The following is a 24037-nucleotide window of genomic DNA, read 5'->3' on the forward strand; positions in this document are numbered from 1 at the left end:
TATTAGACAACATATGTCCTATTGTATGAGTAAATTTGATGATGTTTATATATTGTTAGATAACCTCTGTTCCACTTGAATTTGATGTTATTTTGGGCAACAATTTGGTATTTTACCATAATTTCATTTCTCAAATCAATGTCTTTATTTTTCGAACATGCATTATAAAGACCTTCCAGTATGTTTTTTATGTCTACTATGATTTAACACTACCCTCTCATGAGACGATCATCATCCAATCACTGGCAGTATATAATGGTGTTTCTCTCATTTAAACATTGTCATGTGAACAATGCTCTTGCGAGCCGAAACGTCATGAGACTTTAACTGCACCTTAAATAAAAACTTGGAGCACTACAATTGGTCCGTGTCCGTTGGCTTTTTTCCTGGCTGGAGCAGATCCAGAGTGTGAGAGGAGTGACGGTGTATTCGATATATATATATATATATATATGTATCCTACTGGCAGTCGCCAGTAGGTATATATAGTTAGGGCGTAGTTACCATAGGAAATTCCGAACATTCTATCAGGAATAACTTTGGCGCCGATTGAGGGATCTGCCTGTAATTACCCTTAAATTTGGCTCGCTGCGCTCCGCTCCTTCCCTGAAAGTTTCGGGGGGATTCATCAAGCGGGGGCCGAGAAAACAGGGGGGTCCCAAAACATGTTTTCCCCATGTTAATTTCCATAGGGACATTCTGACAAGGCTACAGCTCGAACGGCTGAACGGAATTACATCAGATTTGGCAAAATGGTAGGGACTGGTATGCAGCAGTGCCTTTTGTATGTTTGGTGTAAATCCCTCCAGTAGTTCTTGAGAAAATTGAATTTGAAATTTTTCAAATGGCATCTTCTATGGGACCTTTAGACACGGCTACGGCCCGAACGGTTGAACAGAATTACACCAAACTTGGCAAAATGGTAGGGACAGGTATGCAGTAGTGCCTTTTCTATATTTGGTGAAAATCCCTCCAGTAGTTGTTGAGAAAACTGAATCTGAGCAAATTATATATCTATATTCGCTCACCGTACGCGTACGGTACGCGTACCATACGCGTACGTGCGCGTACCCTTACGTGCACGAGCGAGTTTCTGATTGGCTGGCAGTCGACTGTCAACATTCCAAACTGTCCAAACCAGGAAGTGTTGGCCACCATCTTGTTTTTCAGGAGAACTGAGGCACAAGAGAGCCCCCTGAGAAGGGCTAGGGGGTCAGGGGACCTCTACCCTGCCCCCATTTTCGCGTTTTCCACTCTTGTTTTGTGCTCTCCTGTGCCTCACTTCTCCTGAGAAACAAGATGGCTGCTCAGGTGGTCCCAGAAGGATGATAACATATATAAACGTTATCCGCTAATAGAATTAGCATTTACAAAACCTTTGAAATGTATTGAAAAAATATATAGGTTTCACGCCTGATATAGTTAGGATTTAGCATTTCAAAAACCTTGCATATTCACTGAAAAAACCATAGGTTTCAGGCCTTATATAGTTAGGAATAAGCATTTAAAAAACCTTGCAAATTCATTTAAAAACCCATAGATTTCAGGCCTTATATAGTATTATAGTTAGGAATTTGCATTTAAAAAACCTTGCAAATTCACTTAAAAAACCATAGGTTTCAGGCCTTATATAGTTAGGAATTAGCATTTTAAAAACCTTGCAAATTTACTTAAAAAACCATAGGTTTCAGGCCTTATATAGTTAGGAATTAGCATTTAAAAAACCATTGAAATTGCTCCTATATAGTTAGTTGTACTAACTATATTTTTCGCAACCGCAATCCACTGCTGATGATGTCACATATTACATCATTCATGACATGGTCAGTGACATCACTGATGACATCACTGATGACATCTCAAATGACATCACTGATGACATCACTGATTACATATCATTTGACATCACTGATGATATATTTCATGTGATAATACGATGCACCTCCTCACACTCTAATATAACCTTTGATACACCCAGTGTTAAATACAGACTACCATTCTTGAAACCATTGACACAACAATACCAGTTACTACATACACACTCATTGATTCCTAGGTCTACACACACATTCACTCATTCATCCATAGAATCACTCATACATACAGTCACTCATCAATACAACACTATCATATGCACTCATACACCTATACAGACACTCACACACTGCCACTCATCCATGGAGTTACTCACACACCTAGTCAGTCATGCAAAGAATCAATCACACTTCCATTTCCTCAAGTATACAGTTATACACACAACACCTTACTTATTCAAACATATACTAACACACACTTACTCTCTTATACAATCACTTATACAAGTACACAATGATCCATACAGCCACTCGCACATTCACTGGCTCTCATGTATAGTCATTTATATATGTCAACTCTCACATGCACTGTGTTTTACTTATGTACTTACTTGGACATGTAGCACTGAGATATCCATTCACTCACCAACACACCCATGCACACAGTCAACCGCCCATATAGCTGTTTCCACAAGCACTCTTGAACTCATACACCTAGTGAATCAACTGCTCACACATCTATGCACAGAGTCACACACCTCCCAGCCACCCACACACACACTCAGTCTCCCATTCAAATACTTGGGCAACCAATCAAAACACATATAGCCACTCTTATAGCTTCTGATCAACACATGCAGCAGCTTACACAACAACAGACACACTGATGCACACATTCAGACAGTTTAGTCACTAACCCATGCATTTAGTAAGACACATTTAATCCCTCACTCATACAGTCAGTCACGCACCTACTAAATCCTTCATACAGACACTTATACATCCACTCACTCTTCAATATGTAAAACATATTTAAACTTTACAGAAACACACAGTCACTGGATGATTTCATCAGTGATGTCATCAGTGATGTCAAATGAGATGTCATCAGTGATGTCATCAGTGATGTCATTTGAGATGTCATCAGTGATGTCATCAGTGATGTCATTTGAGATGTCATCAGTGATGTCACTGACCATGTCATGAATGATGTAATATGTGACATCATCAGCAGTGGATTGCGGGTGCGCGAAATATAGTTAGTACAACTAACTATATAGGAGCAATTTCAATGGTTTTTCAAATGCTAATTCCTAACTATATAAGGCCTGAAACCTATGGTTTTTTAGTGAATATATATATATTCACAGAAAAAAACATAGGTTTCAGGCACGTTATAGTTAGAAATTAGCATTTAAAAAAACCTTAGAAATTCACTAAAAAAACAATAGGTTTCAGGGGCGTTGTAGTTAGTTGGACATTTCACTCGTACAAAATCATAGAAATTCCCTGGTTATAGGTAGTTCTGCTAACTATAACTCACGCCCCCGCAATGCACTGCTGATGACTTCACATATTACATTACTCATGACAAGGCCAGTGACATCACTCATGACACCACTGATGACATCTCACATTACATCACTGATGACATCATCCAGTGAATGTGTGTTTTTGTGAAAATTAAATATGCTTTATATATGTATATGTTGAGGTCGATGGAAGAATAAGTGGGTATTTAAGTGTCCAAATGGACGATTTTGTTTGTGTGAAACTGATTGTATAACTGACTGATTAGGTGTATCTTAGCGAATACATGGGTTAGTGAGTAATCTTTAAATATGTAAATATCTGTATCAGTCTCTCACTTTGTGTATAAGTGGCAGCATGGGTTGGTGAGTAGCTACATGAGTGTCTATATGGGTTTTAGTTGATTTTTGGGAATCAGTATGAGTGTCTGAGTGTGTGTGGTTCGGTGCAGGGTATTACTGAGTGCATAGATGCATGAATGAGTGAGTCACTGTGTGTATGTGTTGAAGACAGCATGTGTGCAGGACTGTATGGGTGGATGAGTGTGTGTATGGGTGTGTTGGTGAGTGAATGACTGTCTCAGCAGTGTCTTTACGAGAAACTACATATGTGAGTAATGGTGTATGTAAGTGAGTATATGTGAGAGTGAGAGATTGGAAGAGTACCTGTATAAATGAGTATGTGTTTCTATAAGTGATTGTTTCAGAGAGTAAGTATGTGTTAGTTTCTGTAGAAGTAAGTGCGGTGGTGTGTGTATAACTGTATACACAAATAAATTGATGTTTGACACTTTCTTTGCATGTGGGACTATGTGTGTGAGTACCTTGATGGACGAGTAGAGGTGTGTAACTGTATCTACAGGTGTATGAGTACATATGATGAGTGAGATCATGTATGAGTGACAGTATACGACTTTTGGTGAATGAGTGGATGTGTGTGTAGATCTTGGAATTAGTGAATGGGTATGTTGTAACTGGTATTGGTGTGTCCATTGTTATGAAAATAGTTGTTTGTATTTTAGAATGTGTGTATCAAAGGTTATATTCGGGTGAGAGGAGGTCTGCCACTCTAGTACAAGAATGATGTCAACAGTGATGTCACCTATACAGCCACTCATACAGCCACGTATTCACCCATACAGCCACTGACACACCCACCCACTCACCAATATAGTCACTCATACAGCCACTTACTCACCAACGCAGCTACTCAACAGCTACTTACACACCTACTTATACACCATTAAAGCCACTGACACACCCGCTCACATACCCATACAGGTACTCAGACATCCACTCACACACCGATTGTTGGCAACACTCTGCATGGCAGAGGCACGAGTTATAGTTAGTTTTGTATACAAAAAAAGCGATGGATATAATGCTTGAATTAATATCAGCCGCTTGTAATTACTCTGGCTACATCACAGTCCATTAATATTTTACACATTGTGCCACCTCAGTTTTTACTCAGCCATATGGAAATCAGTTTTGACCCTGCTCCAATAGATACAGTGCCAGGCCAGTTCCTTCATGAACTGGAAAAAAGCAACCCAGGACCATTTATTATTAAGACTCATCAGCTTTTTTTGTATACTTTACTGTGTCGCCCTAAGTGGGATGTCCAGATGTGGGTCCTGTGCACATTGTCACTGGAACGAATCTATACTTGGCTGATGAGCCCTAACTCAAAAAGGTGTTGCACTGTCAGTGCACCCTCTGAGGGCATCCCTCTTGTAGGAGGACAGGTGGTCCCACTGGCCACTCCAGACATCTCTCACTGAGTGACTGCACCCCCTTGCTGGGGGATCGCGCTCCTCTCCTCAAATTGCAGGCGGCTCCCCACGACTGTGGGCCCTCTGCCACAAGTGTGAAGCCCTTTGTTAATTATGCCCAGAGCTTTGAAGCAGCTGCTCCACATTTCACTCAATGTGCTGCCCCCAGGGCAGTGTGAGTTCATTGCTGCCCTGAAGCGCATTCTCTGTAATAGGGTGCGCTCTACTTTTTTAAAGGTGTGCCATAGCACAAAGGCAGTATGCCCTAAGACTAATATGGGCCACGATTCGTTAATTTTTTATGGTGATAGCTAAAGGCATCCACACGACTATGGGTCCACAGATTCTGGAGCTTCTAAGTAAATCAAATCTGTCTTTTCTTTCAGAAAATATGTTTCCTACCTAAAAATAGGAGTGGGGACCTGCATGAAGTTTTTTTACCCCGGCCTCCAAATGCTTCAGGCACACCTGGACCTAGTGGGGTTGAAAGGAAAGGCATGAGGTGGAATCAAGGCTAGACAGCCATGGCATTCAGCGACCACAGCATTCGACTGCATATTTGTGCCAGTCTGGTGATCCTCTGCTCCTAAGAAGGAATTAACATAAAGATTTTGCTCAATTATCCACTTCCTTCACTGTGCAATTACGGAATGTGTGGATGTTTTTTAACAACAAACACCGTCTTGACTGGCAGAAGCCTCCATTAAACTATTGCCAGCTCAGGAGGCATTTTGTGCAAGTGCGGCCGTCAAGAGCATGTCAAAAACCTAATTATCTTTCGCTACAGTTTAAAATCTTGTAAGACACATTTAATGGCAGAAGAATCACATATCCTTACAAAGTATTCAGAAGTTGGCAGAAACGAAAGCTGTATGAGTGACAGCGCCACGTGCCCCACATTAATGCCAGCCTGCAATAAAGTGTTGACTGTGTCCTCTTTAGTAAGGTCGAAACCCCACATTTGAAAGCACCTTCCTGTGAAGTGGTTACTTCTTGACAGACACAAGTAACCTGGCGGTAGGTGTGAGGGCAGATTTACCAAGAATCCGAATCCGATCTGGAGAATGCGCTGTATTAAGAGAATGGCAAAATACTGTTGCTTGATTGCGTTTACACTGTGCGCCGTGCTGATCGGCCATTTAGATCCCAAGGTTTTGCTCCTCAGTGAAAAGGCGAATGATCAGTGTCTTGCATTAGAAGTCTACTAAAGGTACATCTTCAAATACTAAGGGCCTCATTTACGAAAACTGTTGCAATGTTGCGTGAAAACAGCGATGCAACAGTTTTTATTGCGCCCTCCTTGCGACATGATGTATGCGTCATATTTACTGTATGACGCATCATGTCACAACGAATGACAGATATGTCAGAATTACTGATGTATCTGTCAGCGCAAAAGTGACGCATTGCTGGGGTGTGTCTGAGAACAGACGCAACTCCAGCAATGTGTCCTTTCACTTGGGGCAATACCCATGTGAAAGGGCCTGCGTTAGTCTTACGCCTGCTGTGAGGGAGGCGTAAGATATTGACGCAGTAGCATCCTATAAGCGGTGCAGTGAAATCTCATAGATTTCACTGCGCACTTCTATGAGGCTTTTGGTCGGGGAACGCCCACACTGCTTACATTATATCTGACGCAGGTGTAATGTAGCGCAGGGCTTTACAAAGTGACACATTTGCTTAGATGCGTCACTTTGTATATAACGTGCAACATGGGGCTTTTTTACACCGCCGTTGCTCCACAAAAAGTTATGCAGTGGTGCCGCAGAAGTGACGCAGGGGCTCATAAATAAGCCCCTAAGTTCTTGGTGTGTTTTATTTTTTAAATTACACATAATAAATGCCTCATATGAGGAATTAGTGTGGAGCAGCCAAGCGCTGCCTTCACAGGTAAGAGCGGTGGGGTGGTGGTGGTGGTGTGGGGGTGAGAGTGTGGCGGGGGGAGTTACCAGAAGACAGGATAGGTAAAATAAAATAAAAAACGTATTAAAACCACTTACCTTGCGCTTACTGCATCGCCAAAGGTAAGTGTTTTTATTATTTTTTTGATTTATTTTACCTATCCAGTCGTCTGTCAACTCCCCCGCCCCCCGTCGCTCTTACCTGTTCTGGCCGTCCCTGAGAGCAGCGCCGCAAGTCTTCTTGCTGCGCTGCCCTACTTCAATGGGAACAGGCAGGAATGCACAGTATTAATGAAATACGGTGCATTCCTGTCCTTTCCCCACACACAATTTGCTGCCTAGCGCCATTGTGCCTCTGTTGAAGGCGATTGTTTTTGTACAGGAAGGGGAACCTTCCTGCACAAAAAAGTCTGAGGTATTAAAGTGGGAAAAATAAGGAGAAAGAAACATATTTCTCTTCGTTATGTCTGCTCTGAGGAGGCATAAGGTTTTGGTGCTGACCCAGGTTTACATGATAAAGTAAATCTAGGGCAGCGTCAAAATCCATAGGTGTTGTGTAGGAAAACCCACTGCAACGCCCATGGAATGCCTCCTTGACGCAGATTAAGGCAAGGCACTGACTTGTAATGCTGTGTCTTACTCCATATCTATGAGGCCATGTAAAGCCACGCTGAGTGGGTTTGTATCTTCTCATAGGTATAATTGAGAGGCTTACGCCGCTGTGTTGCCAAAAAAAGGGGCACTCAGGCGGCGTAAGCCCCTCATAAATAAGCCACTAAGTGTGGAAATATCACGCCATTTCCATTTGCACATTGCTTGCTACTGTTTTTATTTGGCATGAGCTTTTTCAAGAAAAGCCATGTTACACTCTTTTGCATGTCTTTAGTGATCCGACTTTGTGTGTAATTATAGGGGCGTTTACGCTCTATTGCGCCTACTTTGCCTATATTACCTTGGGTTTTGTGCTATAGGATGCAGTAACGTTTAACTTTGTGCTCATATCAACTTTAGGCACAAAAATCTGTTTGTGCCTATAATTTGAACGATCCTATGGTTTACCTTGCTTGACATCACGTAGCATCACTTTGCATCACACAAGTGCACGCACAAACCTTCAGCAAATCTGGGACCAAATGGCGATTTTGAGTAACAAGGATTAGATAGTAACACACCTGGCTACTGACCTGCAACTGAACTTCAAAATCATGAACACCATTTTGTGATGTCTCCATTTTTTAACCAATAGCAACTCACAGGCCTCCCAAGCATTAGCCATTTGTGGTAAATCTAACCACTTCTTACCTCAGAGAATCACGAAAATTGAAAACTAAGAACAGATGAAATGGTGAAATCAAACAATGGCGACCATGAAGAGCCCAGGATTCCACAATGACCAAAGATCATGAAAGGACTTAGATGAAAGGCAGGTTGTTCAACACTATTTGCTCCTGAATTACAATTTCGAGTTAACTCTCTGCTGGTAATTGGAGATGTGGAACAAAAACTGGGATTAGAATCTGCTCAAACGCACTAAGTCTAATGCCATACTTTTCTTTCGAAATATCCCAGGGTCAAGCCGTGAAATACTTAAGTCTTGATTGCAATTTCTCCCAGTTACTCCGTATTCCTAACAGGACCCTCTGGGTCCCACTTGTAAGCCCTGCGAGCTATCGGTACCACAGGTAGTGGTATCCTTAGGGGTGGAGTACCTGAAAGGTTACTAAGGCTCTTTATTTATTAAGACAAAGGAGGGATCATTTTGTGTCCATTAGGCAAAAGAAGGTAGCTTGGGTTACTGACATGATCAGTCCATCAAACAGAAGCTTAGCATCCCAATGTGTCACTCAGTTGTGGACTTTACTCACATAAGAGATCCAGTATAGAGGGGTAACCACATACTGCAAAGGTTTTATCAGTGTGATTTGGCCTAGCAGTTTCACCTCCATTTTGGTAGTGTTCAATTTCAATTAATTGCGCACTATCTATTAAGTCAGCTGATTAAACCAATCAAATTCTGATCAAATTTTACTGTAGATCTATTTGAGCTACAAACTCACAAATAAATGACTGTTTTGTCCACAGAGGTATGGCAATGCATATTTATGGTTTTGGTAGTGAAAATGAAGTTGAGGAAGCTGCTGAATGAAATTTGTACGAGGGGAGAATCTGGAGGTACTCCACCCTCAAAAACTTTATAGGAAGAAAGGGAGTTCCTCAGCTGCCTGTGCTTTGGCCTTCAATAAGAAAGAGGTAACCATGTCAGGGCAGAATCGAAGGTAATCGAGTTAAGACATTTCAATTTATCAATCCAACAATCCACAGTACGGTCCATTAGAATAAGCACCAGTAGGTTCTCTTTCTCTTTCCTGGTTAAAACATCAGCTAAGACAGGTTTCAGGGTGGTCTCCACCCTATTACATAGACAATGATCAGACTGAAACCCTCTAGAGCAGCAGTTCTTAACATTTTTACTTCTGTGGAACCCCCCACTGAACCAGTACTGGAATCCAGGGACCACCACTGATTCATTACTGGAAGTGGAGGACCCACTGACTGAGTAATTTCTATTATTTCAACCTCACAATACACAAAAATACAGAAATAAATATAGACCTAGCAAATGCTCAAATATTGAAATATTTTGTGTGATTTACAATCAAATATAGAAAAAGATTGAAAATTATCAATGTTGCTATTTTATTAGTATATACTTTATTCATTGTAATTCAGTCATTTTAATAATATTTCATTTTGTAAAACACTTACGGCCCCTGAGTAGGCCTTGTAGGCCCACAGGGTCCTTGGACAACAGGTTAAGAACCACTGTTCTAGAATACATCCATTTTTAGCTAGCATCAACATCAAAAGCTTTCTTTTATAGACAGTCAAAAAATGTTATTCTACAATTGCAGATCCAATTGTGCGCGTGCCTTATGAAACTAAAGCACAATTTAACTCTGACTAAAGCCCATAAACATATTCAGTATTAATAAAATTGGGTTTAAAATTATTAGGGGTTATAGTACAGAGAAAGCTGTTTTAAGGATTCCACATAACTTCCCGCTGTTGACAGCCTCTATTAGCCTAAAATATCGATTTAGGGAGATACATTAGCATGCAATTGTAAAATATGGATACAGTTACAATATACTCTTGACATTCTGTCAAATGCAAAAAGGGTGTAGTCCTTGACTGGAATATGAAAATAACACATTGACTGATGTCATTGTCACTGTATGGCGTATGACTTTGGAAAGTGCTTAAATATGTATAATTCGCTTCTTTTATACAATGTTAATTTGCTGACATCCAAGTCAAGTTAAATCAAGCGCTTATAATTAATTTGACATTGTCGGTTAACTTTTAAGCCTCATTAGATCAGCAAAAAATATTGATCAGCTGTGCTTAGAATCTACACATGTCATCCTGCACTTTTGGGCGGGTTCACAACAAATGTTAGTACAGGAGTACCCTTTCACATAGGTTTATACGCCTTTGTGAATTTGCCCTGAAACGTAAAAATCCTTATTAGGAAAATTGCAGAGGCGACACCGTCCATTCTGTCTCTGGCAATTGTAAATAAATATGACCTGCATTTGATATACTTTGGGGTGATTCACAAAGGCATGTAAGTCAACTTACAAGAGTGCTTCACGGGTGATCTTAAGCATATCTTTGGGAATCAGTCCCTATTAGGTTTAACAAAACCGAATTTAGCTAAAACATTTGTTATGATAGTAAAGACAATGATGAAATACCTTTCTCTACCTTCTACTCAATTCTCATTAGAGATTTTGAGAGCTGCACGTGCATGGATGACTGGAATCAATGCTACTGAGAGAGCATTGAGCTAAAAAGAGAGGACACTGATCTGAGTGAAGTGAGTTCCTCATTACTTTTGGAAAACGACAGCGAACTAGTAACAGTGCTGGAAACGGGGAGGATGTACTGCTGGAGCCCACAAACAGAGCTTGGTGCCAGAAGGTGGGTGCAGACATGAGAGGTGGAGACATGAAGGGCAGCACCATGAGGATCAGAGTGAATGGTAAGGTAACTCATGTGATACATGCATTTGCTTGTCATTCACCAGTTACAGTTATGAATCATCACAAAATAACTCAGAAAGCCTGGTGCTACACATACCATAGAAGCGTATTATGTAGACATCTCAGTTGAAGTTGTAGTTATCGTGGACCTTTTATTATGTCAGGGTCACAAGTCACAATCGTAACAGACCACGTCATTTACATTTTGGTCCACTTCAAATACTTCTATGCAACCTACAAGGATTAGATTGGACACCCTGAAGGTTTTAATTCAATCTTTCGTTTTTCAAAGTTTGACAACATGGATCCCAATAGATAGTCATAAACACTTATTTTGTAAGTGACTGTAAACGTCAGTTTCTATGATGTGCTATATAAAGGTTTTTAGTGTGTACTTGGACACATAGCAAGGCATAGTTTATTTATAGAGAGTAAACATAACTCTACTTGCATAGACCAAGAGCCAGAGAAAATCAAACATTCTTTACAACCACACTCTTATCTCATTCATGTCCACTGCAGGGGGATTCTATGATTCAGTTGATGGGCTGCTGGTTGTTGCAGTGACCAACAGTGGTTTCCTGCCAAGATATGTCTTAAGGTCTGATTTTGGGTCTGGCAGTTTACAGATCACCAAACTCACGGTGGTGTGGCGGTGGCGATCTTCCTACTGCTCTATTACAACTAGGGCGGTCAGACCACCAGTGCACTGCCGCAACCGAGGTGCGGCGGTCTGAGGGCCCTGAGGCAATCTCATGGAGGTTCTTCCTCCATCAACCTGCAGGGCTCAGAGAATAGAAATCTTGCCCCTCTGCATGGAGGTGCATGCAGGGGGGCACCCCTGTAGTTTTGCATCCCCAGTTTCTGCACTGGAAGGAATGCACGACATGGTGCATTCCTTCCCATGCAGGAACATGCACTGGCAGTCTCATGGCAGTGCAGTTTAAGGCTCACTATGAGCCTTTAAATGGCACAGCCGCGGGACCACCATGCCACCCACTCACCAGACCCCAAAAATAGCTGTAATCTGGTGAGCGGGTGGCAGTGAGTTTTGGTGGTGCGGGAACTTTCGGTTGCCATGCCACCTTTTCCGGCACCACCAAAACTCGTAATCAGGCCCTTAGACAAAGGGAATTAGACTGTCCATGAAGGCAGGTATAAAAAACTGGAAAAGATCCCATAGCTGTTCCTTGTGTCAAAGCACATAGGATTTCTTTGACAATGCACACCTTACAGTCATGCAGGAGGAGCCATTCGCAGGGGCCTATCCAGAAGTGGCACCTGGCTCAAGAATACCTGTTGGAACCAGAATCGTGACAGTTCCTACTCTTTTAAAGCTTTGACTAGCTGTGGTACCCAGAAAGCCAGTTTGCTGTCATTTGGCAGCAAAGTGGCAATATATGTGGCAGTAGATGATGGGTCTGATTCACAGAACTAACTTAAGACAAAATCCTAAACTTACTACCATTTTGGTATTCACAAAAGGCACTTACTCATTTTGGTATTCACGGAAGGCACTTACTCATTTCGGTATTCACAGAAGTTAGGAGTCCTAACTTTAGGACTCCTAAATGCCTTCTGTGAATACCGAAAGTCTCAAACGTAGGTATTTTCTTAGTTTAGGAGTAGTAAAGTTAGGACTCCTAACGTTAGGACTCCTAAATGCCTTCTGTGAATACCGAAAGTCTTAAAGTTAGAATTTTTCTCAGTTGAATAGTTGTAAAGTTAGGACTCCTAACTTTAGGGCTCCTAAATACCTACTGTGAATATCGAAAGTCTTGAAGCTAGGATTTTTCTCAATTGAGGAGCAGTAAAGTTAGGACTCCTAACTTTACGACTCCTAAACAGAGAAAAATCCTAACTTTAAGACTGTCTGTATTCACAGATGGTATTTAGGAGTCCTAAAGTTAGGAGTCCTAACTTTACTACTCCGAAACTGAGAAAAATCCTAACTTTAAGACTTTTGGTATTCACAGAAGGCATTAAGGAGTCCTAAATTTAAGACTCCTAACTTTTGTGAATACCGAAATGAGTAAGTGCCTTCTGTGAATACCAAAATGAGTAAGTGCCTTCTGTGAATACCAAAATGGTAGTAAGTTTAGGATTTTGTCTTAAGTTAGTTCTGTGAATCGGGCCCGTCAAGCAGTAGGAGCTGATGAGAAAACAGAAATAAAGGGAAAGTTATGAGAGTAAAAACTCTTAATAGGCTTTAGAGTAGTTTCCTATTATAAACAAAATAAGTACGAAGAATTTGTCAAAATAGGCATTTCTTAATTGGTACTTTTGTGAGAAAACATTTGTCAAAGAGGGATTAATCACGCGAAGCTTCTTTAGAGTTCAATATATCCGCCTTCCTGTGTGGACACACATCCCATATTAATTCCAAGCTTGGCCTGTAGGTTCTGACTCCTTTCTCTGACCATCATAGATCATTTGTTTCATTTATTTAGGTTTAAAGTATTTATTAGAAAGGTACAGCAGCAAAAGAAAACAATTATACAAAGAGTCAGTGCTTACGCAGGGGGCGTCCCAGGAACATAGTTCGAGTGTCCCAGCCCCGAAAGGCCGCCCTAGTATCCGACGCCGAGCGTGGAGATGTGCAAAAGAGTCCCCAACTGTTCCGTACCCTTCTTGGAGTAAACAATTCCCCCCCAACAGTTTCATTTATTTAAATACATTTTAAGTATGGGGCTCAGCACACAATGGCCCAGATTGATTTAGCCTTTGCGTTGTCCTAGTGTTGTGCAAGGTGATGCAGGGCAACGCAAAGGCTTCAGTAGGATTTATAAATTCACATAAGGGGCGATTTGTGCCGCCTTGCCTGACTTTGGAAAGAAATGCAACTCAGCGGCTTGCGTGTAGGAGTTCCTTGGGTGGTGCATGGGCATTCCCGTGCCTCTCCCCATGGAGTCTGATGCAAGTCTAGATTTACTAAAAGAAGTACACCTGGGATTGTACCAAACACCTGCACCACAGAGGTAACAATGAGAAATAGCTTTACTTATCCTAGTTACTTCCTCTTTCTATGCATGATGTATTCTGCATCATGCATTGAAAAAGTAAATTGCCTCTAAGGATTGTTGTTGTGCAGGAAGGTATCGCTTCCTGCACAAAAGCAGTCCTTCCTGAAGCACAGACACCCGTGCACTATGGTGCAAAGAGGCACACAGTTAGCGAGCACTAGGAGGGAGAAGAAGCGCGCCATATCCGTTCTCTCTATTTCATACAACGCTGAACTTTGTGCGCTGCAATTGTAAATATTTCTATATTTTGAGCCTTTAAAAAAATAAAATCATCACATTCCTATATCTTTTGAAGGACTAAACTTATAAGAAAGGGATGAACAGTATGATCTGAAGGGCAATAGAGAATGATGGCACTCACTATGTGAGTTAGTGCTTTATGTCAAAAGTAGACATCTTGAGTACTGTATGGAAGCCATGAATTGGATGTATCCTTTCTATTGTACAGTTCAGGACTACTAGACTTTCCCACGCTCAACTTCTCTGACAGTATTTCTTAAAATGAGGGAAAAGGCCACTGTCACATTTTCTTTGCAACTCTGTCAAGTATTGTTCAAAAGTTTGACTTACAGATACTTTTTGGAGGAGCTGCTGAAGATCTTCATGCCCATGTTTCTTAGCAAGGCTTGCTGGATCATCCCCGTCCCCGTTCATCATCCTGGCAGCACCAACTGCCCCAGGACACTGTGTTAAAAGACTTGTTAGGTTCTTGAAGCCAAATTTGGTTGCAAAGTGAAGCAGGGTCGGATATTCCCCAGACTGGCAAACTGCAAAGATAAAGACGAGACAGGTTTATAATAAAGTTGAGAAAATCATATCTCTCCCGCATTGACCACTAAAATATGCACCCTCTTTTAAATTACACACGTAGCTCGATTGAGCTTCATTTCGTTTAATTGGATTGGTTACATTTACTTTAGTTTAGTTGAGTTTAGCCATTTATATTAAATAAGATGGTCTGCCTTTATATTGCCTAAGTACCACTAGTGTAGGAGAGTAGTATATTTATCTTATGATGGCATTAACCCTTGGTGGAAGTTCTCCTGATATATTATGGCTGCATTCCTGGTTTATGATTACATAATTAGGGAAATTCCAAGGCGGCCCCCTACATATCACTGTACCCTAGCATACAATGGCAGTACCACCTAAACAAGGCTCCCTGATTATACCTCAAAGCAGGTAAAATTCAATATTATTAACATTTCATAACTTATTTCTAGATTTTAGAGAAAGGCACGTATGTCATAGGAGTAAATGGTTGCATGATGAAGCAAACCTTATATCTACGCATTAAATGAGGTCCAGAACTTAAACTATAACACACTATTATCACAAAAGTTATTTTGTTCAACAACCATATCTTTTAAAAAAAGGGAATTGCTTGAATTCATATTAATTTACTGTATATATACTAATGTCATCTCATTGTTTTGCACTAATCATTAAATGTGCATAATGCATGCCTATAGGGTTTAGCGTGTCATATGGAGTGTTAATACATACACATTATAATCCCTATCCTATCCAATTCATACAAGGAAGTAGACATAGTCAAAAAGTTATTTATGCACCCAATTAGGCGGATTTGTCGACATGTCCAATCATCTTCTAAGGGATGGTCCTGTACATCCGAACAATCATTTATTCAGAGTAACAGAACTAATCATGGAATATGCTGCAATTCTCTTTTCTGCTCCAAAAATTAGAGAGGCTTTTCATCCCAAATGGGTACTTACTCCTGAGAAACCCAAACACCAAATATCATATGGGTTCAGGCGGCAATACTATTCACTAAAAAAAAAGAAAAAATAGATCTCACGCCATCGCTGTGGATCCCAAACTGGAGTCAACACCTTAATACCCATGAGTGTTTTGTCTGTGTATCCCCATGAGTGTTTTGCCTGTGTGTCCCTGAAAGAATTCCCACTTGATAGATATTCTGCCTGGGTATATTGGCTATGTTGGGCAACATGAGAGTTTCCTTCAAAGCCAATGGGACACAGTTCAATTCTTCCATGGCGTTCTCAAACCCTACAATGACAGTAATCCCTGCATATTATTGCTGAACCCTACGCATATGATGGCAGTAAATTAGGCATATGTTGCGTGCAGCCGTGGCCCGTGCAAGTAAGTGTGGTGAGGCTAGGTGAGGGCAATTTCAACAACGACAAGGGAAGATAAATTATTTAATACATTTTCCCTCGTGGTCGTCTGTCGATTCCCCCTAACCCGGCCCCACCGCTCTTACTTGCACGGGCCACGGCTGGTTTCTTGTACATTTGGAACATGATGACTGCTCAATGGGCTTATCTTGCTGCACCTATGGCATATGAATGCAGCCCCTACAGCTTACTGACAGGACACAAGAACATTGAGGACACAAATGCTTATTATTGCAGCACCACGGTTGGAAGCCTTGTAAATATTTATTGGAAATTTTATAGCTATCTTGGAATGTTGAGAGGCCTCCTTGGACCACTGCTGTACCAGGTAATTGTGTACAAGTGTGCAACAGATGCTCCATTCCCTAGAAGGGACAAAAACCGCATCAATAAATCAAACAGCCAATTGCAAATACCATTCCTGTGCTAGTGGATGGGGGTGCAAACTACTCTCTGCTTTGCGTGCTTGACTGTTTACCTAAATATTGTACACCATCTTCGAGCAGTATATTATGTTTCACATTTGGTTGCATTACCAGCTAGTTGTGTATCTAGTTGTGTATCTTTACTAGTCTTACCCCACAGTGTTACAATTTCAAGCTCTCTTTGTGTTCTGCACACTTTTACTGTTCATTTAAATCCACGTCATTACTTTTCTGAAAAAGCCATCACCTGATCCCTCATTACCTCATTGTCCCCTCCTCATTTTCCATAATTACTAAATGAGGCAGTCCTGATCACCAGACAATCAATCCAAAGGGAGCCAGCTGTAAATATAAAGGTCTCTCTCTCCTCCCAACCTCCTGTTCCTTCTTTTGTCTTAGCAGTATATTACAGGGTATCAGTATGCAGGCCAGTGGGCAGGAAAACATGTCAGAGATATACAGCAGCCTGTTCCTTGCAATTTAAAGCAGTAGGAGCGCAGCTCAGCAAAGCTACAGGATAACATTGCCAGCTGGAGGGAGTGCTGTGGGAAGGTGGGGCGGGGCGATGCGATGCGATGCAGAGCGCGCAATGTAATTTGTTTTATTTATTTATTTATGTACTTACCTCCGTTCAGCCGTATGCCGGAGTTTACTATCCCCCAACCTGCCCCGCCCGCCCCACCACCCCACAGCAGTCACTCCAGGAGCCGCTACTGAGCTGTGGCATCATCTGATCGGACCTTGGAGGCTGGGGGTTGAGCTTCCTGGTGCTCGAGGCAGCACAGTTGCATCAGGCAGTTCCAGGGAGGTTGAGGCAGTAGCCAAGGCTCTCCCGATGTGAGGAACTTGAGTCACCTGGTTGGGCCCTTATTAATCATTGATTAATGCTTGCTTTTCTCTCCCTTTCCGTATTGGGAGCAAGGGAGGATATTTTGATTGGTTGATTCTAGAGGACATTCGTCCTCATGATTGGTTTCTTAGGACGTGACTTTTCCTTACTTATAGAGCATCTGTTTTGCGGTTTGAGCGTTTTACTATTTTGGAGTGCAAGCACAGTAGGAAAAGTAAGGTGATTGCTTCTACTTCATCAGATGATGAGGGACCTATTCTTGCCAGCAGCAGAATGTCATCGTCGGCTCTTCTTCATGAGCCAGACCAGCAAGGCCTGTGGACTGCAGCAGAGGTGCAGTATATGATTTACTCTGCTGTATCAAAAGCCCTAAAATCCAAGGGAGGTGAGTCCAAGGGGTCTGAGGGTTGTTCTAAATGTAAAGCTACTTTGTCTACAACTTCTTCTGATGAGAAGGCTCCTTCCACTTCTTCGGGGAAGTATGTCAGGAGAGAGGAGGTGCCTCAGATGCTGGACCACATTCAGCATAATTTAGACTTCTAGCCTTTCCCAGACAGAACAATGAAGGCGCTTTTTTGACCCAGGATGTTAAACCTCCAGTCATCTCCCTGCTGCTTCATTCCAAACTCAGGGATTTAATTTTTCAAGAATGGAAGGAACCTTATTGAGTAGCTACTCCTTGTTTCTTACAATGGTTGCAGGGGCTTGGGGATACTAATGACTCTCTACCACAATCCTTGAAAGTGGATTCTATTCTTGCAACTCTGACTGGGAGAATGTCCCTCAACCCAGATTATTGTGCTTCATCGGACGTTAATGATAAATAGATGGACAGCTCATACAAGAAGGTATGTTCTGCTCAAAATTTGTCATTAAGATCTTCAACCTATGAAGCATACTAAGCACAATAAGGATGTTGATGCTGTGGCAACAGCAATCCAGGATGGGTCAGATTGTTCAAAGACTTTGGCAGCCATGGAGCAGCAGGCCAAATTTGTAGCAGATATTTCTTCAGAAATTCCGAAGCTAGCTCTGAAGCTAGCTTCGGTGGCATCTGGTGCAAAAGAGGCTGCTCAGCGTCATCTTTGGATGTGTGATTGGAAGGTGGAGGTATCAGAAAAAGCTCTATTAAAGGTCCCATTTGATGGATAGAAGTTATACAGAAAAAAAGTTGTGCAATATGACATTCAAAGCTTTCAAGGATAGAAAGCATGCTCTTCCAAATAAGGGTAAAACCTTCTCTTCTTCTTACCCTCAGCGGCTTTGGGTTTGTGCTTCTTGTTCTTCTCCCAAGAAGGACTACAAATCTATTACTTAGTGCAAGAAGAGATTTCAACCCTGAAGACAGAGCAAGAAATCGGATTTGAAAAATCAACAGGGGGCATCCAAGAGAAGGACCTGACAATTACAGCTCTCTAAATCTTGGCCTGCTCATGGGTGGCAGGATTTAGGCATTCTTTCACAACTGGCACCAGGATGTCACTGATCATTGGGTGCTGATGGTAGTTCACGAAGGATACAACATTGATTTCCTGGATCTTCTGCCCTAAACTGGTCTTATTTCTACACCTCTCCCGAGGGATCAATGCAAGTGAGAAGCTCTTCTGTTCAGCATTATGCATCATCTTCAAAAGAGGGCTACAGTCAGGGTTCCTACTTCATAGCAAAGAAAAGGATCCTATTCTTTTTTATTTCGCGTACATAAGGCCTCAGGTTCTTTTAGGCTGGTTATGGGTCTAAAAAGGGTGAACTTGTGGGTTTGTATTGTTTATTTCAAGGTGGTGACTCTCTAATCCATTATTCTGATGTTGGAAGATGAGGAATGTTATACCATAATCTGCAAGATGCCTATCTTCCTATCCTGGTTGCCCAGGAACATCAACTGTACCTGAGGCTTGCTGTGGGAGGGCTTACTTTTCAGGTTTCTTCCTTTCTGTTAGGTTAAAGTTGGCATGCGTGACCTTCATGAAGATGCCCGCTTTTCTGGTTGCTTTATTTCTTCATCACAGTATTTTCGTGAACTTTTATCCGGACAACTGGCTCATTCATGCTCCTTCAAAAGAATTTTTTCAAAAGCATACCTTGAGGCGTCTCACCCTATTGCAGACAGATGAACCCCTACATTGTTTAATGTGTACATTTCCCCTCTTTCTCCCCTAGTGGAATCATTTGAAATTAAGATAATTTCCTACTCTAATGCTACCCAGATCCTCTTTTCTTGTGAGGGAGCCTCAGACTTAGCTAGGAAATCTTTTTCCATCTGTATGAAAACTGTCTTCAACTAGTTAAAAGAAAATCACTTGAAATGTAATCCTGAGAAGACAGAAATCCTCCTCCTTGGTCCAAATCCATCTCCTGGTTGGTTGGGATGTTGGCCTATGGGTGGCCCTACCCTCCAACACCCACGGGCACTGCAAGAAACTTAGTTGTTGCATTTTATGATCACCTCTCCTTCAAAGGCCAAATTTCCTCAGTTGTAAGGGTGTGCTTCTGGTTAATGAAGGCCCTGAAGAAATTCTTAGATTTACTTCCCTGGGAAGGCTAGAAAATAGTTGTTCAAGCATCCATTCTTTCTAGATTGGACTTTGCCATTGTTTTATACTTTGGCCTCCCAGCTTTTTGGAAACGACGTCTGCAGATAGTGCAGAAGACAGCAGCCATTTTCCTATTCAATATTTCCATGCACACCCCTACATCCTTCTTCTAAAAAAATCTTCACTGGCTACTGGCCAATAATATTATAATTTTTAAACCTTTACTGCTTGCTCACCATGCCTTAAACAGGGTTGGTTTTCTATATATGACAAAAGGAATCCAGCTGTTTTCTCCCGGCAGAGCTCTTCATTTTGGGGAGGCCCAATTGATTGCCCTTTCATGTTTTAGGAGATCTAAGCGTGGGTAGTTCATCTTTTATCTTTTGCGGGTGGCTTCCATCTGGAATCAGCTACCAGTTCACCTCAGAAATACATCAGATGAGAATATTTTTAGCAAACATCCAAAAACATACCGTTTTAACTTCTAGAGCCTACCTCTCTTGCATACGCACAATAGCGCTGGAACACTCTCCAAGTAGCTGTGCGCGGTATAAAATCCCTCATTCATTAATTTATTCATTCATTCGCAAATTTCTCATAAATTGGGAAAAATCATAATTGACTCCTTCACAGGACAGGCTCTTTATTGGAGCTCAGTTTTTTATGGCTCAGAGAATAGTAACTCTACCTCAAGCCAGAAGAAGATGCAGTCCCACATCTGATCCTTGCTTCTCCAGTCTCCCAGAATATTGTCGGATCTTCATGTGCAGGGGATCTGAAATCCACAATTTTTCTTGTTCATGGGCAAGATTCCATCTTCACCACTTCTCGATGTTCATTATGTCAGTATGGAATCCTCTGGTTCACAATTTCTTATGGAGGATTTTACTGACTCAGGAGTGTGTCATCATCTTTGGTGATGGCTCCAAACCCCAATCTCCTGGGGGGGAGGGTTCCTTTCTGTCTGTTTCCTCCTATGATAATCACAACAGATGCCAGGGAAGATGATCTTTGGCTCAGAGCAGGATAACCTCCAACTGAAGGGAGCTGGAGGCTGTTTGTCTCGCTTTGTTTGGATCCTCAAAGTGATTTCAGGAAAAGGGTTCTGATTCAAGCAGACAAAATCTTTGACTGGGCGGAAACGAGAATGAGGTTTATTTCAGCAATTGACCTTCAGAGGTTGCTCAATGTGATAGCGGACTCATTGAGGAGGATAATTCTCTCTTCGACAAACTTTTGTCTTCAGCCAGGGGTGTTCTTTCAGATAGTACAGAGGTGGGGATCCCCAGTAATGGATCTTTTTGCCGTTTCTTCCAGTGCTCTGGTTCAGAGTTTCTTCTCCGGGATGACAGAAGTTCAAGCTTGGGGGTGGATGCTCTGTCCTGCAGATGCCTTTCCCCGTTCCCTCTCATTTACAAGCTTTTTCAGATAGTCAAGAGAGAGAGGTTAACCGTGATTTTGATTGCACTAATTTGAGCATGCCCAAATTGGTTTCCTCTCATGAGGTCTTTGATAGCGGAGCAAGAGTGGAAATTATCAACCTCTCTACCTCCTTTGTCCTTTCTGATTCTCCAGCAGGAGATTTTAGCTAGGGGTGGGTGATAGAATCTGCTCTACTGGTGGAGTTCGAGGAGTTTTGCCTGAAAGGAAGTCTTGCCGAAATGCGGAGTTATGGTAAAACTCCACCAACTGGAGTTTTTTCTCACACACGGCTCGCCAACAGTAAGTTGGTGAGCTCGAGTGAGAATTTGCATCCCCTAGCTCTGTTTTCGGGCACTAGACTGTCTCCCGGTGAGATATTTCAACGCAAGCAGTTGTGGCAGGTTGCAACCGTTCACTTTGAGAAAGCTGCAGCTCAAGTACAAAATCTACTTGAGCAGCAGAAAGAAGCAGCCCCACCGCGTAGTGCTGTTCACACTGATTTGACAGCATGGAACAAGCTCCTGGGACTAATAATCAGCGCGAACAATTGTAGTAAGGTTTGCAATGGGTTCACCCATCTGCAAAACTCGAAATCAGTCCCTTGATATTTACTTTCCTTTTCCATTGCCTACCTTCTCATTCAGTTCTTGGCCTTATCTCGGTTAAGTTACTGTTGTCCTTTATATGCAGGTCTCACACAGTATTGTCTACTTCCTTTCCGATCTATCCTTAATTCTGTAATTTGTATCTTGTTTGATCCTAATCAGTTAGCTCATATGACTTTCTTTCTCGTTCCCATTAGGTACTGATTTTCTGTGTATTGCAAATGTATTATTTATGTATAAAATATACAAAGTCGGTCGCACCACAAATTATCTTTGGTTTACTTATTCCTGTTCAGCCTCCTCATAATCTCAATTCCACAGGTCAAGCTTTCCTGTGTACCCCATTTTCTTTGTGTCCCTTCTAGGCTGAGGCCTTTTACTTTACTTTACTTGAACTTCGGCCTTGAAATGAATTACCTGAAGTATTCATGTATCATTTTCATGGTATATGTTTACAAAAACATCCCAAATGTCATCTACTTTTATCAGTGTTTTCTCTTAATGCAAATGTTTATATTTTTACTATTTTCTTTTGTTCCTAGCTTGGTGCCTTGATGATAATTGTTTTACTAATGTTTTTTGATTTATGTTTTTATGCCGGCGCTTTAGATAAAAGTGTGTCATAGATTCAAATAAATGAAATAAATATGCAGTGTGGAGCATGTTGTGCATGTTGTTAGGCATTAAAGAGTAGGCTGAATTCTATTTTTGAACATGATTTCTCAATTTAATGTGTGATGTCATAATTTAAGTTTTACACATTCATGGAAAAAACTTTTAATGCATAAAAACATTGGATTTAAGGTCACACTTCCAACAAGGACATTATGTGAGGGCACGCTAAAAATTGGAAACTTATTGAAACTACACTTACAAAATTGAACTACAGAAAGAAGGAAATGTATTGAGAGGAACAGGAATATTTATTCACATTGGATAATGAAAATGCATCAATGTTGAGGTAGCTTATACCGAAACTGTCAATTGTATCAATCTTGAGGAACTCATTACAGTAACATACAAATCCAAACTTTGCTATTACACTTTTTGAATATTTATGACGGTTCTATATGAACAATATAAAACTAGAAAGTGAACAAAAGGATGGTTTTCTAAATTCATCAAAGAAAAATGTACATGTATGCATTGTTTTGATATTTTATGAAAATGTAATTGCCTTCGTATATAATTTAAAGAATCACGGTTAAAACTAATGACATAACATAACGATTAAACATGTTTGATGTTGCAAAGAAAAAAAGAATATAATAAGGTTTTTTGATATAATAAAAAGCTGGGTTGTGTGAAATTGAAAGCACCTGATTTATTTGAACCAAAAATTAAACTAATGAACTGGGGTTGATGAGGAGTTTTGAATAGAACACTCTGGAAACTAATTACCATAGCATACCTTTACATCGGAGCATCCCCTATCATATAATGTCAGATAGTTAGGAGCCCTGATACTCTTAAGAAACAAACCTTTTTTAAACACGGTGGTTATTTCATAACAGCTTATGCAGAGTTGTGATGTATAAGAAGCTATCTGGTTCTTAGCCAAAGCTGATTGGTGTGCTACAGGTCCTTGAGGAAACACTTGACCAATCAAGTCACATCCAAAGAGTTAGATTTTCCAGCATAGCCGTTGGACAGAAAACAGTCTTACTTAGGCACATTGGAAACAGATATTGAATTAGTTCTGCAATACATTTTGTTTGATTTCTTCTACTCAATGTACGGCTCATTCTGTACAACAACATAATGCACACACAATTCAGTTTTTGTGTGATGTTAGAATTGTTGGCTGGAAATTGACATAAGCCCAATTTTAAAGAGACAGAGGGGATATAAAATGACCTGAGCACTATATCCCAATGCACACTCTTCATACAAGTTACTATTAGAGGTGTAAATTAGAATGAGGTATGTATGCTCATATCAGCCAACA

The 24037-nt window shown here is 41.1% G+C and overlaps 1 protein-coding gene across 1 annotated transcript in view; it reads right to left on the reverse strand.

Annotated features, from left to right (window-relative positions):
- The window catches only part of BANK1 (B cell scaffold protein with ankyrin repeats 1), a 2350097-nt gene that overhangs the window by 1099232 nt on the left and 1226828 nt on the right, over positions 1–24037 (reverse strand). The window contains exon 7 of the mRNA XM_086961584.1: positions 14659–14855. Within this exon, the coding sequence (XP_086817710.1) occupies positions 14659–14855 (197 nt within the window). The remainder of the gene's footprint in view (positions 1–14658; positions 14856–24037) is intronic.

This window comes from Lissotriton vulgaris, chromosome 3_1 (genome assembly GCF_964263255.1).
Source record: "Lissotriton vulgaris chromosome 3_1, aLisVul1.2, whole genome shotgun sequence".
NCBI classification, from domain to species: Eukaryota; Metazoa; Chordata; class Amphibia; order Caudata; family Salamandridae; genus Lissotriton; species Lissotriton vulgaris.